This window comes from Thunnus thynnus, chromosome 15 (genome assembly GCF_963924715.1).
Source record: "Thunnus thynnus chromosome 15, fThuThy2.1, whole genome shotgun sequence".
In the NCBI taxonomy this organism is placed as follows: domain Eukaryota; kingdom Metazoa; phylum Chordata; class Actinopteri; order Scombriformes; family Scombridae; genus Thunnus; species Thunnus thynnus.
The window spans coordinates 13,023,462-13,041,737 of NC_089531.1; the positions used below are offsets into that span (position 1 = coordinate 13,023,462).

The 18,276-nt window shown below is 43.4% G+C and overlaps 1 protein-coding gene across 2 annotated transcripts; it reads right to left on the reverse strand.

The window, feature by feature from the left end:
• Positions 1-4,318: 4,318 nt before the first annotated feature.
• efna1a (ephrin-A1a) lies at positions 4,319-17,624 on the reverse strand. 2 transcript variants are annotated; one of them, XM_067612687.1, is made up of 5 exons: positions 17,237-17,624; positions 5,985-6,280; positions 5,402-5,467; positions 5,182-5,283; positions 4,319-5,062 (listed from the first exon to the last, which is right to left on the reverse strand). In XM_067612687.1, the coding sequence occupies exons 1-5, from the start codon at positions 17,332-17,334 to the stop codon at positions 4,938-4,940; spliced, it is 687 nt and encodes a 228-aa protein (XP_067468788.1). In that variant the 5' UTR covers positions 17,335-17,624; the 3' UTR covers positions 4,319-4,937. The 2 variants fall into 2 exon arrangements, with proteins under 2 accessions (XP_067468788.1, XP_067468787.1); XM_067612686.1 differs by having other exon boundaries at positions 4,319-5,065; positions 17,237-17,620.
• Between the last annotated feature and the right edge of the window lie 652 nt (positions 17,625-18,276).

Here is an 18,276-nt window from a genome sequence, read left to right on the forward strand (position 1 = left end):
CACGCACGCACACACACACACACACACACACACACATACACACACACACGCGCGCGGTCCAGGTTGATGCAGTGAACTTTTTTTTGGAGAAAAGCAGCCGTCCTCCTGATAAATCCTGAGCTCCATCAGAGCTGTCTAAAACATTTTATTTCAGAAGCTAAGGGTTTAATTCTATTTCCCCCAGGAGAGTTTTCTCTGTCCTGTCAAGATTATAACCACAGTTAAACTTTTAGCTTCTGAAATAAAATTTTTTAGACAGCTCTGATGGAGCTCAGAATTTATCAGGAGGACGGCTGCTTCACTGTATGAACCTGGACTGTGTGTGTATGTAACAGCTGACCTTTTGGATGTGTAGGCTAGAAGAACACATAACATTAATTACCATTAGATCCTGACTGATCCTGTGTCAGGAGATTTAAATAATCAATGAAGTTACGCTCATGTGCCTCGTGCGTAAATGCGCACATCTCTGCGTCTATCTATCTATCTATCTATCTATCTATCTATCTATCTATCTATCTATCTATCTATCTATCCATCTATCCATCTATCTATCTATGGGAAAAACGGAAAAACAAAATGATACATTGCATACTTGTTTATCCTGTTATCCAACAAGTTGAAAACAACTTTGGGCGGAGGATACACGGACCGTAGAAGCGTGGATGTGAGAATGAATAAAAAAAAGGAGAGAGTGACTAAGTGACACGGGCAGGAAACCAAAGCATGAGCTGGAACAAGACAGATGACCCTTGCAGTGGCGACGGCTGTGAGTGACTTTTTCGGGAAAAGGAGACCACACCCCGACCGCCGGCGATGGCTGGGGACCAAAATGTGCCCTGATTGGCTCGAAAGGCTCCAGCTTGTTCTGTGTAACCAAAGTGTTTCCTTCCCATCATCCCCGTCTGACCTTGCTGTCATTTAAAGCTTTTACAGGACTCAAGCAGGAGAGGGAATAAAGGAGCTTCCAAACATGCGGCTACATTAAAATGAAATTTAATCCGAACATGCAGTGCATCATCACTATATAAAAATGATGTGATCGCGGCTAAAAAGTCACTCAAGGGTCAGCCCATTGTTCTTTCTCTGCTCATAAACAGCTGCTTTGATACTTACGGTTCCCATTCTAGAGCAGCGTGAAAGCTTATAAATGCTACAAATAGCTACAAAAACATTAGATAACCTCCCAAAGGCCCTGTAAGACAGATACTCCTGGCTCTTCTGAGTATGTTAACATACGCTAGCAGGCAGACAGGGACTGGTCGTCATGTGTCCTGCTGATACGGAGGCCTGACGCAGTCCAGGATGCAGAACCAGCTGGCCATGTCAAGCCATCTCTGCATTGTGGATCTGTCTTGCTGCGTCTCACTGCCGCCTCCACACACATGTTGGCTCAGCTTCCCTTGATGATAAATTGGTAAATGCCCTGTTCTCCTGCTTGTTGGGAAACAGACACACACACACACACACACACACACACACACACACACACACACACACACACATAAATACATGCATAGGATATACTGTACATATATAATTAATATATATCAATCTTAACATGTTAATGTTCATATACTTGTTATTTTGAACTGTCTTAATATTGGGACAAATTGTATTTTGATGCTTTGGCAACATTGTTCTCAAATGTTTCATGCCAATAAAGCCCATTGAATTGAATTGAATTGACACTGAATTAATAAAACCCCAGTTTGCGTTGTTCATGTGTTGTGTAAAACTCGACGATGTTTGAAAAACCCAAAATGTCATTTAACAACACTGAAAGTATTTCCAGAATTCCTGAGCATCTGGATGAAAAAATATTCCATCTGCTGCATAATAAAAAAAAAAAAGATTTTTTAACCTATTACCCAAGTTGCACCACTGTTTCCCAACCAGCCAAACAAACAATGATGGCAGCCGGAAATGACTGTAGGCTATGTCCATGCTCAAATTGGGCAAAAAAATTTATCTATGTTGATATTACATTGTTTTATTTTACATTTTCATACAAAATAATGTGTTTATGTTTCCATGCCATGTTAAAATTAGCATGGAAATATGTCATTTCTGTCTACCCGGATAGGAAATATAGTCGAAACTTGGGAAACGGCTTAACAATCTTTTTTTTATTGTGCAGAGGACATCCTATATTTTCATCCAGATGATTAGATTTTATTTTGTTGTTAAACAATCTTCTGGGTTTTACAAAGATCGTATTTTTTGTTTTTTTTGTTTTTTTAAACGACTGATGCTCAACTCTATGACAATGTAATGGTAACACATGAGAGGCACAAACTGTCGCTAGATTTAAGATACACTATATTAAATGCTGTGTCGAAGCAATGTCCACCTTCTTTGATCATATTCTCAACATGCAGATATTTGGATTCATGCTGTCCTTGCTACTAATGCTTCTGATCTATGAATGTATATTGAAATATATAGTTTTTCCTCCCATAAGCCTCTAAAGACATTGCCTTCAGGATGTTCAAGTTTTTCTCGCTCTGTGTTTGCTCTGGTTATCTCCTGACTGCCCTCAACATTTACTGCGGCGTTAAAGGTTTCACACTTGCGGTTCACATTTACTCAAGCTGGTATGCTGAACGAGTAAGTAAATAAAAAGAATTGTTCCCCCTTGACAAGATACTACTCAGTGGGGCCCTTTCTAGGGGTCGGGCGGTTAAGAGGCCTGTCCACCGGCCTTAATTTATGGCCATCCCTTTGAAAACACTGGGGAGTTGCGAGGCAGTGGCACCAGTTTTTGGTGTTACAGCTGTTTTTACTGTCACGGCCGTAAAGCTCCCCTGGGAAGGGAGAGACAAGAGTAGGGGAGATGAGAACAATGGTTTGTCATGCAACTTGCAGACGACTAAAGGACCATGGCTGGAGGAAAGTGGAGGAGTGTGTGTGTGTGTGTGTTGGGAGGGGGTTGTTGTAACACAGGGTGGAGCCTCGTCAGAAGGCTAAGATTAAGACAGTACAAAGATCACACCTGTGTATTTTGTCTCCATGCCAAAAGGCTGCCCTAATGGTAATGATAAACATAGAACTCTCTCCTGTATTCCTTTATCTATTGTTGCTTTTTCCCGTCTCCAGCCACCTTGGCCTTGATTCTATTCAAGTCCTGTCACATTAGTGTGCGTGAGCCATTATCTGTGATATTGGCTCCTCTGTGGAAATCTTTCCGATGTAATGAAAAGGAGAAATGGGATGGGTTTCCTGGAGCGTTGTAGTATCAGAATCACATTAGTTTCAAGGCAAAAAAAGTGATCTTCCCTTTAGAATAATGCCGAGAAACTAACTGGATTCTTAATATATAAATATATATTCACAACGAAGCTGTTCTGGTTTTCCAAAAATATGGTTTTTTATTTCACATGAAATTTTCACATTTAGCATATTTATCAAACAGGTCTTTTATATAATCTTCTATATATTTATATATATACATATTATACACTTATCTTACTTACACATGTACAAAAATCATGTAACAAGGATTCAGATTTTAAAAAAAAAAGAAGACTGACTTCAGCGGTAGTCATACACTGTTGTGCTTTGTTGTTCAAGCCAGTCTGTCAGGTGAAGATGCGCTTGGCAACTCGGTTTGATGCCGTGTCCTGTCTGTTGTGAACTGATTATTAGAACATTTCCAAATAATCCAAATACTGTGATAATTATTCTGAACAGCTGATTACTTTTGCTGTGTGTTTAGAAGTGTACATTTGTTTTCTAACTGGAAACCTAAATGAAAGAACCAGGATACTCAGGGTTGGGTCCTGTTGTAATGAAAGATTTGATACCAGCTCTTCATATCGGACAGTTTATCCAATACAGGGGCAAGATCCAACAAACAGAGAAGTCCAGCCTCTCTGTGGTACACACAACATCTCAGTGTTTGCTTTTGGCAGAAATACATTTAGTCATATCGCTCTTTTAATCAATCGCTCCCTAGCTCGCGCACGTTATCTTACTCTCACCGCAACACACATATTTTCCCTTTCACACAAGTACTAACTCTACCAGGAGAGAGAAAAAGCTCTCTCCATTACCAACAGTAAACATTTCGTTTCGTGAGCACATGGTATATACAGTTAAACATCTCAGCTGCAAATGTTATAAATTATCTTCACAGAATGTACACGTAACACAGTTCAATGTAGTGTGTCTGTCATGTGTTACAGAGCGTCTGATGTCAGTGTGTGTGTTTGTGTGTATTTGTGTGCAACACTGTTGTGGAGTGTATGTTGGTGTCTTTTTACTGTGCAGTATTAGTGCTACAGTATTTAAGCACATGGTCGAGTTTGCAAAGGAATGGTAGTCATGAGAACAGCCTCCGTGTCTGTCGATGCTACATTTGAAAAAGTAATCACTTGGGACATCAATGCCACTCAATACCATTACAATAACAATACAACAAATAGTACACAATACTCAAGGGTGGAATAGTGTACAAGTTGGAGAGATGACTGATCTTTGGCTCAAAAGGTAGTAGATTACTTTTAAATGTGGATTTATTCCATTGAAATTTATATTTTATAGAATTCAACAGGAGCTTGTGCCTTTATTCTTGATTGTTCTTCGGCCAGGTTCGCTTCCTCTTCATCTTCTTCATTTTTTCATCATCCAAACAGGTTTTTTTTTTTTTTGAGAGAGCCCCAAAAATTACAAATCAAGGAGAGCTTGATCATTCCAAGCAAAAATACTGTCACCTTTTGAAAAATAATACGAAGCACACATACTTCGTCTCAAATGCTCAGCACATTTAGTACAAGCGAGTCCATCTGTACTTTACAGGCTTCAAAAGTCTCTCCCTGTGGCCAGCACTGGGCATGGAAAACTGTCTTTTTGAGTCAGTGGTTTCTTCCCCACGGACTGTCTTCATTGTAGTCCCTGAAAAAAAAGTCTGCGAACAGCAGTTCTTTCATGTACTCTCAGTGCAACAATAGCAGTAATGAAAACGGGACTAGCAATGAAAGGGTTGAGAGGGATGTTGCTGCAACTGCAGAATTTGTCCTCACACTCTTCTGGACCTCTGGTAGGCGCACCACCGGGTCATCTGCTTGAAGATGGGAGATAAAGAAGACACATTAGTACCGCATATTTACACCCCAACGTAAAGCTGGATTGTTTTAAGGTCAGGGATAATTAGAAAGGACACAGGGTTGGTCAACATACCTGCAGGCAGTCTGTTGGACGGGTTGTGAACCCCACCCCCACCCCCAGCTCCAACTCCAGCACCACCTGTGCCTCCTTTAGCCACTCTGGCCTCTTGAGAGCCTGAAATAAAAGAAAAAATGCCATCAATTACTCTGCTTGGGTCTTGCAATAGTCTACAATGACTTTTATTAACTGATTGCGATGTTCTCCTTTCAGCCAGGAGGATGGTAAGACTCACCGTCAGCAGCTACGACGTCCACCCTGAGCCTGAGGCACTCTTGTCCGTGGTGGTGTAAAGGTTTGGCTACAGGAAAGAGGGAAGAAACAACACAGGCGTTAACATCCTAACTAATGCACTTATCCTCTTCTGGCCACTTAATCCACCTTCATGCATGCGTGCACACAGACACATACACACACACACACACACACACACAAACACACACACACACACACACACTTGGCAACAGACCGACACAGGGACAAAGCTTTAGGAGGCCATCTGTGACCAGGCGAAGTGTGTCTTGTCCTGCCGTTTATCTAATTACAGCCATGGTCAGGGTGACAACATTGCTTGCTCTTTGTGGTTACATTCTAGCAGAGTAAGTATGCATAAACTTGGCAAACTGACCCGACACCCCGGTTTATGTCCATGTGAGGCTTCAAAGAGCTGTCCAACAAACTCCAGCATATCAGGGTCAGCGGACAAACAAACCCGAATCGCAGCGCTATGCCCTTGTAAGTAGTTTTATTTCAAATATTTACACTACTAACTGGCAAACACAGTGACAAATCTGAAAGAAAGCTGTAGTGACACTTACAGATATAATAGTAGCTTTCTCCTTGGCGGAACTCCTTCCCGAGAGTAAACGGAGTAAAACGCTGGAACTTTTCGGAGAACTTCTCAGGGGCGTGAGGAGCAAATGGATGACCGCACTCCCAGCGCATCTGGTCGTAAGACTGGGGCTTGCAGGAGTCATAGTCCTCGCGCTCCACCATATAGAGCACGTATCTCTCAGCATCCAGCAACGGCACCTCACCCTGAGGGTAATGGGGGCACACGATGTCCAGGTAGTCATTGAGCTTCACCTCCACGGCGTAGTCGTCCCATAGAAACCTGCGAGGAGAAGGCAAAAGAGGACAGTTACGTAAGTGGCAGGAGACTGATAACCATGGTTATAGCATCGGAGCAGTAATAAATATAAGCCTCAAAACCTGTGATTATATATTGATCGGCTACACGCCAGTGTACAACAGGGAAATCAGAGGAAAGACTGAGGGGCCTGGGAATGAGAGATACAGAGCAGGAGAAAGGGAGAGTGTTTCTTGTGAGAAGATATATGTGTGTGTTGGAGTGGAATGAAGGGGGAAAACGCAATAAGGGGAAGAGTGATTTGCAGTGAACATGTGCATAAATATGGATGAACGTGAGTCCAGTGTAGCTGCTGCTGCTTGCAGCTGTGTTGAGAGTTAGCACTGAGTGTACATTGATCCCATGTCCCTCAGGAGTTGAATGATGTTTACAAAAAAACATTAGTAGTCAGTTAGCCCGTCAAGACAGGAGATGAGTATTGACATCTGCAGGGCTACACACACACACACACACTCACACAAGCTGAATACATAATGACAAATTCACCTTAACAGGAGCAGAAACACATGCACACACACCTGGGTTTACTCAAGATAGGGACACGGATAAAAGTAAAGGTCATATATGTTTTAACCAAAACATTAACGCCTGAGAGAGAGAGAGGCAAATACAAAATGAGTCCGGTGACGGCCCGTAGCTGTCTCCCACCACACTCCCTCTCATTATAAATACAGAGGGAGAGGAGAGACAGTCAGACTGTCTGCCTCCCTTCCATTCCTCCCTGCATCCCTCCCTTCACTCCTCCACCCTCTTTATGATGGCCTTTAAGTATACTAAACTTCTTCCCTCTCTTCTTGGACGTAGGTCAAAGAGTGTCCGCTGAAAACTCCGCATTTTAATTTGCTTCGAATGTCCACAAGAAATTCAAAGTCAATACAAGTTTCTCAACATTTAAATAACAATTCAGCGGACTCTGAGGCAGTTTAAATTGGCCTTATCTCAACTGTCCACGATTCCTCGCTCCTCCTGTTTTTCCCTTGCAGAGATATTATGACTTTATCTCCAGGGAATTGCCACTAAAGGTATTTCAGCTTTGTCCCCTTCCCCCTGACTGAGTAACTGCTCCAGGGGCGGCTCACAGCTAATGCTCTCTTCTCAGCCAAAGCCATCTATCACCAGCCCGGAGTGGTAGCTGGCCGCTAGCAATACACACAAACTCACACTCACTTCCCAGTAATTCCCATCTATCAACAACCTAAAGCAGTAGCTACCTAGTATTTGCACCCACCGAACCCACATGCGCGCACACACACACACTCACGCACACACACCTCCTCCTACTGAGTTCCCAAGCGATGCCTATCAGTTTACCGTCTCCTACTGTTCTGGATCACCAGGGGTTCCCTGAGAATGGATGAAATTTGACAGACTTAAATATTTTCACAACACACATTGAGAATGTGTGTCTAATATAGGGTTTTGTTGCTTTTGCAATGAATACATGCACGGTTCGTCAGGCTTTCAACAGTCCAAAAAGAAGCAGCCAGCCTGCCAGTGTGAGTCAAGTTACTGACTGCTATTTAATCAGATCAGCAGATCTTTTTTTTTTTTTTTTTAAGATAATTTTTGGGCTTTTTTTAACCTTCATTTGAGAGTCAGTGTAGCAAGACAGGAAACAAGGAAAAAGAGAGGTGTGTGACATGCAACAAAGGTCCCCCAGTCGGGAATCAAACCGTGGACGTTGTGGTTATATGGTATGCGCATTAACCATCAAACCACCAGGGCACCCAGATCTACAGATCTTAAGGAATTTTCAGCTGCCCACAGGGTGCCAAACTGACACCCTTAGGCCCCTAAAATATTGCAGCTAAGGGCATTTCTTTCCTAAAGTATATTTTTCTTTGAGAACTCCGGCATTTTCTCGTAAAACACCCTAAATGTAACAAGTAGCATTTGGGGAGTTTGCGTTTGGGTGACAAGGTCCATATGTGTGACTAACGATCAAAGTGCACAGGCGCAGGCCCCTGACGCTCGTTAGCTGGTGTTGTTGTTTGTTGCCAGGGGTCTCCCCTGGTACCCCCCGGTAAAAAGACAGACGCTGTGGCTCCAAACTCCAGGCCCCCGACTTCTGCGCCCTCTCTGGCTCCCTCCCCCTCATCCCTTTACCCCTCTCCGCTTGACTGCATTCCCTCAATACTGATGACCAGATTAGCCGGCAACACCATTACAACAGCAACATGAGCCTGTTAGAAAACAAGCACCTTTTTAGTATACTGATGGAACTTCCATCTAACTGTGCTGATAATAGTGTGCTCCAGCCAACTTTGGAGGGGGAGAGTAATAATTATCATTTTGCTATGGTCCAGACAGCTTAGTGCTTATCTGCAGTTTGCCTGCCATGCTCTGTTTACCAGATTGGCGGTAAAGTGGTTTTTCCCCCTGCAACTTTCAATTCCAGTCGAATCGATAACACTATTGAACAAACACTGTTGTCTGTTTTTGCCTGACAGAGTTATCATCCTCCTGCAAATACTGAAAACACACACAAACAAAACTCCATACACCCAATCCCTCTCTCTCTCCCCCCGAGCACTGATTACAAACTGGTTGTGGTATGGTCTCAATGTGTTCACCAAAAGAGGGTCGAAGGGGGGTGCAATTAAAACACAAAAAAGGGTATTAAAGTTGCCCTGGAGGGGGTTAATTATGCCCTCCTGCTCCCCACTTCCCAGCCCCTTTAGGCTGAGAGAGTTTGGGGGGGGAGACAGAGGGCATGAAAAGCGTGGGCGGGGGTAGGCAGGGGGGGTCAAAGGGCTTGAGCTGGGAATGGCTTTTGAAGTTTCTCTCAGTAAGAGTTTCTATGCGAGTGCTACAGTTGCTTTATCAATGCCACTGTTTCATACAGTGTCTCTATTCACAATCTGCCCGCGCTGATGGAATACCTCACTTAGCAGAGAGAACAGAGGCTGAATACACACCCGGGGAGGCTGGCTAGCCCCTTTTAATAATGGCAAATAGTTTTAATTATCCTGCTGCCTTTTGTTCCCCTCTAACGCCTCAGCATTGAAACGTTCCACATCATCAGCTTAATTAACTGATTGGAGTAACGCAGTTCAAAGAGAGCGTCGGTCTGTTTGTGAAAAGGTTTAGCTAACAAAGTCAAATCATGCCACCTTCACTTTGGCAGACAAAATCCTCTTTCTCTCTGTCTTTCCCAGTGTGTGTCCCTTGTTGTTTTCTCCCTTCCAGGCTGTTTCTCTCACTGTATCAATGAGCTGTCTTTATTTATTCTCATTGTTTATCCCAGGATGCTCTCTTTTAATGACAGTGACGCTTGGAGCTTCAACAGCATGGAGGAGCTGATGTATTGTCTACTTAAAGATGATTTGTGGAACTATGGCAGATATACAGCGATGATTGTGTGCATGTGTGTTTGTCTAAGCCCGAGACATTTTAATGTGTGATTGTTTGTGTCTGTGTCACGTGTCTAGGGCTTTGAGGAATCTGGGAGTGTGTTTCAGTCATGATAAGGTGGACAATGAATGCCAGTAATGAACTGCGATGATAGGAGTGAGGGAATGTCAAGTGGTCAAATCTGTGAGTGTTTGTGTATGCGAGCATGCAATCTGGTGAAAAATAGACTACAGACTGTTCCAAGCCACTCTTCCTCCTCTCCTAAGAAGGAATTCCTGATTTATTGGATCCTCTTCAGGAGCAGGAGTCTAATCTCTCTTCTTTAATCTCTCTGGCCAGCATTTTGCTTTCTTCTCTACCTCTACCCCCCTCCTTTCATCCATCCATCACCTTCTCATCTCTGTACTCTATCGCCCTGTGGAATGCTGGACCTCTGAGGCGAAGAGGCCGCACCCTGGATCAAAGGTCGGACAATCGCCAAGTCAGCACTGGAGAATTTTATACAAGGACAGTCAGCAAGAAGTGCATTTTTAACTTTTCTAGACAGACGCCATGACCAGAAATACTCTCTTGACAGATCAATTCAGATCTATTTTAGTCCATAAAGTCCAGTTTGTAGGACAAACTACTCATATCTGACCAGACCAGAAGAGCTTTAGTCTACTTAACCTCTCAAACAGGCCCACACAGATACACTAAACACATGAACATGATTATTTTCATCCCGTGTTTTTACACACGCCATTAATGTGACCTAAAAGGTGACCGGCCTGTGTCACGGATGAGTGAACCGGAATGTGGGGACCACCTAATCGGCTCGTCCAAGCCTGGATTACTGGGTGGAGCAGGGGCTGAGCTCGGGTCCATTCATCAGCACCAGACCCTGCTTAATACAGGGGCTTAGAGCAGGCCCAGAGCAGGGGCCGAGGGGCTGGGTACAGAGTAAGGGGTGAGACATGCAGAGTGGAGCTTCCCCCCCCCTCCTATTGTTCTCACACAGAGAAGGGGTATTACTCCTTTACACTGGAGTTTTGTAGTTCAAAAAGAGACACACTGACTATGTATGTGTGTGTGTGTGTGTAAGTGTGTGTTCATGGTTGCAGAGGGGAAAGTGAGAGGTGTTAACAGAATAATGAAAGACACTGGGCTCCAGGGAACTGTTTCTTTTAAGATATATCTGTAAAAGCTACATGAGTCCACGAGGGAGGTGGCATATCAGAGAGAAGCGAAGCCTTTCTGAGGTGTATTATGAGCTTAGTTAAGCAGGATTGTTTAATGTTATTCCTCAAAACCCTTTTTGTTTCATCTGTCTGTCTATACATCCATCAATGTCAGCCCCTCCCACTCTCTGTCCTTCTTTCATCACTCAATAAGCAAACCAGATCCTCATGTCAACTCTGTTCCTCCCCCACCTCAGACTTGCTGAACCAATCACAACCTGTCCTGGTGGTATTCCAAACATGCAACTTTTTGACCCACGGTTCTCAGAGCCGAGCACAATACGGCGTGGGTATGCTGAGGGTCGTCATAGAAACAAATATGGTCCGACTCTTTTGACTTCCCCCCTTTTAACATAATATTCCAGCCTTCATTCTTTGTGTGACTTTCTGTCATCCATCTCAATCAGCGTTCTCTGTCTGTCATTCAACCTTTGTCTGTCCGGATCATTGGTCATTCTGCCGGCGTTCTTGGCTGAACTAGCCGAGCTCCTTTTGCCACCGAGCAAAGCGACAAAGCTTTAAGTCCAGAAGAGAAATAATTGGCTGACTCCACTGAACTAAGGAGGCTTAGATGAATACATATGCTCTTTCCAACTGTCTCACGCCGTCCCCGGAGCTATTTGTATCTTATATGGGCCAGAACATAAAGGTCACCACTGACATCGCATTTCTCAGGGGGCAAATATCTGTACAAGAAAATCGATTTTGCTGGATTGATTTCCACAAGATAAAACTTTCAAGCTCAGTGATTTTTTTCCTCTCCTGCAAACACAGTCTGAGATTGTAGTTTAATGAATTCCATGGGGAAGTTATAATATATGAGTACAGGCCACAGTTATTAGATAGATTTTTTATGTAGTAGTAGTAGCTCTTGCTCACAGATATCTAGTGGTAATAATGAGTGATAATGTAATAATACAACTGACCTCTAGGGGGTAGCAGCATTTACTGCGGGGACTTTAAATCCAGCCATCCAACAAACAGGACAAAAAAAAACCAAAAAAAAAAAAAACCCAACAACCGCAAGTTACACAATGACCCTTATTTACACAACAAGACAAACACAATGGTTCATTTCCTGAGATAATATCTGTCCTTGCTGGCTAATTCTTCCTCATTCAAGCACATATACACTGAAAGTTACCAAGACTTGACAAATAAGTCTGGAGGACACACGCACACACACACTCTATCTCTCCCTCACACACACCCTGAGAAAGAAAGTGCAGGCTCTGCTCATAATTGTACCATAATCATACATCATCTGTTTACTAGTGGAGTCCTTCTTCTTCTATGTTTTTTTGTGTGGGACTGAACAGTTGTAAAGCAATGCAGAGGAGGAGGAGGAGGAGCAGGGTGGGAAGGAGTAGGGGAAGTCTGCTGTGAAGATAAGGAAGAAGCATGAGGATGGGCAGGGGGCAGAGAAACATTGGTGGGGCTGACTGGGGTGACAGTGATCGGAGGAGAACCCCAAACAGAGACAGGCAGAGATTTGACAGCAGGGCGGGCGGGCGGGGGAGGCGGATCCTAAATCATCCTCAAGGCCCCCGACAGTTGCACATCCCTCATAAAATCAATTAATCACCATTTATCACTGCTAATGTAGTTATTCTCTTTGGCAGAGTAGAAACGTGTTTATTTCTCATACGAGCCTGGGAAATTCAATCAACTCCTGAGTCCAGATTTTTATGGTCTTGCGTGTGTTAAGTGTGTGAGAACTGTATTGTTTATTGTGCAGACAGGATACGCTGTTTTCCCGGGAAAAGACGTGGCCAGGAAGTACAGCACTTCACAGGGAAACACACAGCAGACAGTGTGCAGACTTTGGTAACGCCAAGCAGACCGTGTGCGGGAAGTTAAAACCTTTGGCCTGATTCATTATCTAGTGCGGTCAATAAAACAAGCCCTTCTGCCACTGAGACTGCAGCAAGAAGTGAGAATATTGAACAGGATGAGAATCAGCTTTTGGAGAAAAAAAACTCTGGCTCTTGTCAATATGGTCACTGAGGTCTTCTTACAGACGATTACAGACTGTAAAGATAGGAAATGTCAACACACTTCAATGATCATTGAGCCTATAAGAGGCGATTACCATGCGTTTGACAATCTCTCAGAGTATTTTCCCCAGATTGAATTCACCAGACAGATTACAAAGCCAGATTAAGGGTGGTAGGAGGGGAGAGGGACAGACGATGCGAGAGAAAGATGGAGATGGACTTAGGAATTTACTGAGGAGAATGCTGACCGATGGGGGGAGGGGTTGTTTGGTGGGTTTAGAGCCAAGGCTGGACTGAGAAGAGAAGTTGGAAACCTGGATGCTTTTCGAGGAAAGTAGCTCCGGTTCAGATTACTTGGAAATTGCAGAAATCCCTTATCTATTGCATCCACCTAATCATAACCACTGATGTGAATACCCAGTCTTATCTTTCATCTCTCAAACACGCATGCGCACACATGTGTGGAGTGGAGTACACATGTATACCTTTTTTTTTTGGCCATTTAATTCCTGTCCTTTAAAAGGCTTTCATGAGTTCTCAGACTGGCTCTACCACTTCCACCACTTCAGCAAGACACTCAAGATGGCAGAAGAATATACGGACAGACAAGTGAAAAGACCAGGAAGAGGAGAGAGAGAAAAAAAAAAGAAGCAGGTTTGCTGGGAAGACAAGAGTGGCTTTTCAGAAGGAGGTAGAAGAAGGAAGCTTTAAGGGAGAGAACTGAGAGGGGGAGAAAAAAAAAAAAAGCATGAAGGAAAGGGCAAAGTGCCTTGTGACGGATCGCTATGGGTGCCAAGAACGATAAAAAAATTCCACACCTCTTAGAATGCTTCCCTCCTTCCCCCGTTCTCAGAGAGCCAGAGTTGGAGGTGAGGAAATAATAGACTGAAAAGGGACAGCTTGTAAAGTTGAGATAAAAGCTGGTGAAGGAGCGAAGGGGACCCAAAAACAGGAGGGGGAAGAAAGAGAGTTTCCCAGAGGCAGAGCCACGGCCGTGTGAAGAAGGGCCGGCCTGAGTGGCAGCCAGTATTCAGGGACCACCGCCGTGACAGAATGACTGACAGATTGATAGAGGCCGTGCCACTTCATCACATAGTGAACTCTGACCCCCAATCAGTCACACCAGTTACTATTCTCTTTCTATTGCTCACCATGAAGACCATTCCCCAATTTGTATGGGAAGCACCACAAAAACACCCATATTGACTGGATAAATACCAAGAAAATCCTTCATGTGGGTGAAACATACCTTAAATAACTCTCTCATTTGAGCCAACACAGCACAAAAAAGCATATTCAGCCAAATGAATTAAACCACTGAGCCAGCAATGGTGGGCGAAAAGCAATCTGTAAGCTTATTTTGTGGTTTTTCCTAAAATTAAAAGAGCTCATTAGAAAGGCTTCAGAGTAAGAACAAATTAAGAAAAAAAATGTGTTATGATAACAGAAAAGGTGATGATGATGATGATGATGATAAAATAAACAGTGGCTCCAACAGATGTGTGTGTGTGCGTGTGTGTGTGTGTGTGTGTGTGAGCGAGCCATGAAACAGTTAACAGACTCACAAAAACTCGAGACCACAGAACCAAGTTGGAAAAGGGAACCTGGCCAAGAAGAGGGGGAGGGAGGTGCTGGAGAGAGGGAGAGACAGGTACAAAGCAGAGGAGGAGGAGGTAGAGGAGGACGGGGTGGTGGTGGTGGTGGTGGTGGGTGGAGGTGGTCTACTCATGCTCTGTCAGCAGGGGAAAAAGGGAAAAAAAGAGAGAGAGAAGTAGTGAATGAGCAGATTATTGCCTCACATTGGAGTCATAGAGTCCAGAGGGCTCTGGGGACGATGTGAACATCAATTATAACTGTTGGGCGCATGTGTGTGAGACTGGGTTAATGTGTATAAGAGTGTTTGAGTCACTCAAGTCTTGTGATTGTAGATGTGAAGACTCACACATATACTGGCAGAAGCCGGTACATGACACTCCACTCACAAAGACACGTACACACACTGGCATCCCAGGATCTGAGCTGACTGGGCACACTGGTGAGCCTCTTTCTGGGAATAAAGCCGTGTTAGTGATTAAGCTGTTGCTAATCAGACACAAAGGTTCACTCTTTTGAATGATTTTACTGACAAGTAAAGGTCAGAATGTGCTGAAAAAGACAGGAATAGATTCACTCATGCTGAAACAAAGTAGTTGTTAAAATACAGGCAGCTACGACCTTGGAAGTCAGCAGGGCCCCAAGCACACAAATGCACAAATTAGTGGTGAGCAGGGAAACAGAACAGTGCATGTATATGTATGAGTGTCTGTGTTGCTAAATCCCTCAACAAACACAAAGATTAGAGGGAAATGAGGCTGCACCACATGGACCAGAGTGATCAATCTGAGATCAATAAGATTGATGACAGCTTTCTGACCAACGGGGATGGAACAATAAACTGAGGGCCCCGAAAAAAAAATCTCATGAGAGAGAGATGGACGTCAACACACTGTATCAAGTAACAGGTCAAAGGGGGGGGGGGGGGGGCAGATTGCTGGAAATAATGAAAGTACCAAATGAAAACATCTCAGAAACTCTGTACTTTTTCTGCGAATACAGGATTAAGAGTAGCCAAAGGCAGAGATTTAGCACAGTCATCCGGAAAAAAATAGCAAGTGCAAACTGACGGATTACGGAACAGGGACGACCACTGTCGTTCCGCGGCAGGGATACAACAAAACGCCTTTCCATCTGGGACTTCATTCTGATTTTCAGTGAAAGGCTTTGTCACTGTAATTATGGCCTTTCTGGGAACAGTAAATGCTGTATTTTTTACCACAGGGGGAGATCAGGAGGGAAACAGTGGAAAGCTTGTGGGAGAATATTTGAATATCTGGGTGTCTGCAAACCATAGAGTGTGAACCCAACACTGATTGATTTAGATGGCGTCGCTTGCTGTGATTGAGTGTACGGTTTTTGTGATTGAATGGTTGTCTGCCTGGAGTCTTTGTTTGTGCTTGCCCGCCTGTGTGTGTACATGGGTGTGTTTATGTGTGGGTGCATGTAGAAGTTTGTTTGCGGATGTGTAAACCTAACCCTCCTCGTACCCTGAGCCATTTCACCCCGGCCATCATCAACTATAATTCTAATTGACCCCCACTTATTCCCGAACGGCCCCTAACCTTGACAATTTGAGCTCCAATTTCTCCTCCCTGAGCAATCCATCTCTCTCCCACAGCGTGACCTACTGGGCAGGCCTCAGGTTACCTCCTCTGTCTCTTGTCATACACCATTAATACTCGTCTTACCACCTGAAATATGAACACCCCTATGTCTCCCTGACAGCCACGTAAACCCCAAGTGATATCTCTTGATTTAGGAGATAAAGTAACCTCCCACTCCACACAGAGGTTAGGACACTGTCAGATGGAGAGGATATTGCAACAGATATTTCAACACGTTCTGCTGTGAGTCAGACCTGGAAAAGCCACACAAAAATTACAACCCTTCCCAGGGAAAAGTTTAAACACCCCCCTGTAGGATTTCATCTCATGATACATACAGCACCAACCTGACAGAAAAGAACACAGATTTGCTGACTTTTAACAGTGTTGTATCACTATGCGGCTACATTTTCGCTGCAGGCAGTCCTGCAAATGACTTAACTCAGAAAAATGTAGAAAAAGAACACATGTGCATAAAAAAGAGTTCATAAAAGGAGATGTATTCATAAAGCACGCCTTTAAGTGTCCTAAAATGAAAAAAACTGAGCTCCACAGAAGAATATATTTCCCTGCATTTCTCTGTTCACAAAACCCCCACCTTCACCCATTTAAAGCAGCTTTCTTCCCTCCAAAGAAAGAGCTGTTTAACTAGCTCCCTGTCAGCACACAGAAAGATAAATAGATGGCATAATCTGATGTAACTAATCCCGTGGAACAGGTACACATATTGCGAAACGGATTAAATCTGAACAGGTTAGACAAAGTATTACAGGTAAAAAGCATAATAATAACAGGTTCGAGCCCAAGGGGAGATGGGGAGATGGGGAGGTGGGGAGGTGGGGGGGTGGGGGGGTGGGGGGGTTGGACTCCCAACCCTTTTGCATTATCATGACAACAGGAGCCGGTTGCTTCCATCACAAATTCATCACAACAACCTCGTTGAATATGCATGAGTTGCAACTATTCAAAGGCATCCGAATATGGATCATAATGATCTAATCTGCGCTGAGAATTTGGATAAAAGTTTATTTACATTTAAGATGCCAAACAAAATCTGTTTTTTTTCTTCCCCTCCTTGCATTGATTAATGAACAGAAGCACTGAGCACTGAATTAAAATCGTAAAACAAATAAGAGAGCAGATATTTACTTTGGGTTGGTGCTGTTCCAGTAGATACTGTGCCGCTCCGCTGAAGCAAACCAGGTGCAGACGCTCACAACGAAGCCCACAATCCAAACCAAATCCATGGTGGAGAGGAGTGGAGGCGTGCAGAGGGGAAAACACAACTCAGGTAGGTTGTGCAAAAAAAAAAAAAAAAAAAAAAAAAAAAGAAGTAAAAAAGAAAAAAACTTTACCGAAAAATGGCTCGTCCGCGCACCTGGAGACTGCACGCTAAAAAATAAAACACTTTAAGCGTGCAGTAGTTCTTAAAAGCAAAAAGCAAGTAGATTCGTAGAGGAATGAAAACTGTAAGGAGATCAGGTTAACCCAACAAATCCGTAGTGAATGAAAGCCTGTGCTGCGTGGAGGCTGGTTTTGTGAAACGCCCACAGTCGCGAGCCCCGCCTCGTGTACCAGAAGAGACCAATCAGAGGGCTGTCCGAGAGACGCGAGCTCCGAGGGTTTTTCTGTAGAAGTGCATTACTGTATGTTTACGTGTTGTTGTAATTGCGTCTCCAGAAGATATGATGGATGGATAAGCCTACAACGCAACATCCAAATAAATATTTTCCCTAATTTCTATAATCACACTTTGCGGTATTATACCCATAGGCACTTGTTGAATGTGTTTACAGTAACCTTATCAAACTTGATGGGATTAAGTTTTTGTAGCACACTTGCCTATACTTGTTTAACCTTAACTGCAGGATTATAAATCTAAAACGGTAAGCAGGTCGTGGTTTGACAATAGCTATAGTTATAAACCATAATAGAAGTCATTCCCTTTAATATTTTGCAGTTAACTTTCAAATATTTTTTAGTAAAACAGGAAATCACTTAATTTATTCACAATTTTTCCATGTTTAATGGTAAGTAAACTAAACATTTTCAATGCATTTGCAAACACTGTTTGCAAACATTGTTTAGGCTTAATCTGCATCAGTCTCCTAAAGGATTAGACAAAAAACATGGACAATAAATTGCAATCCAGTAGAATAAGACTACAGAACACAGACTCATATAATAAA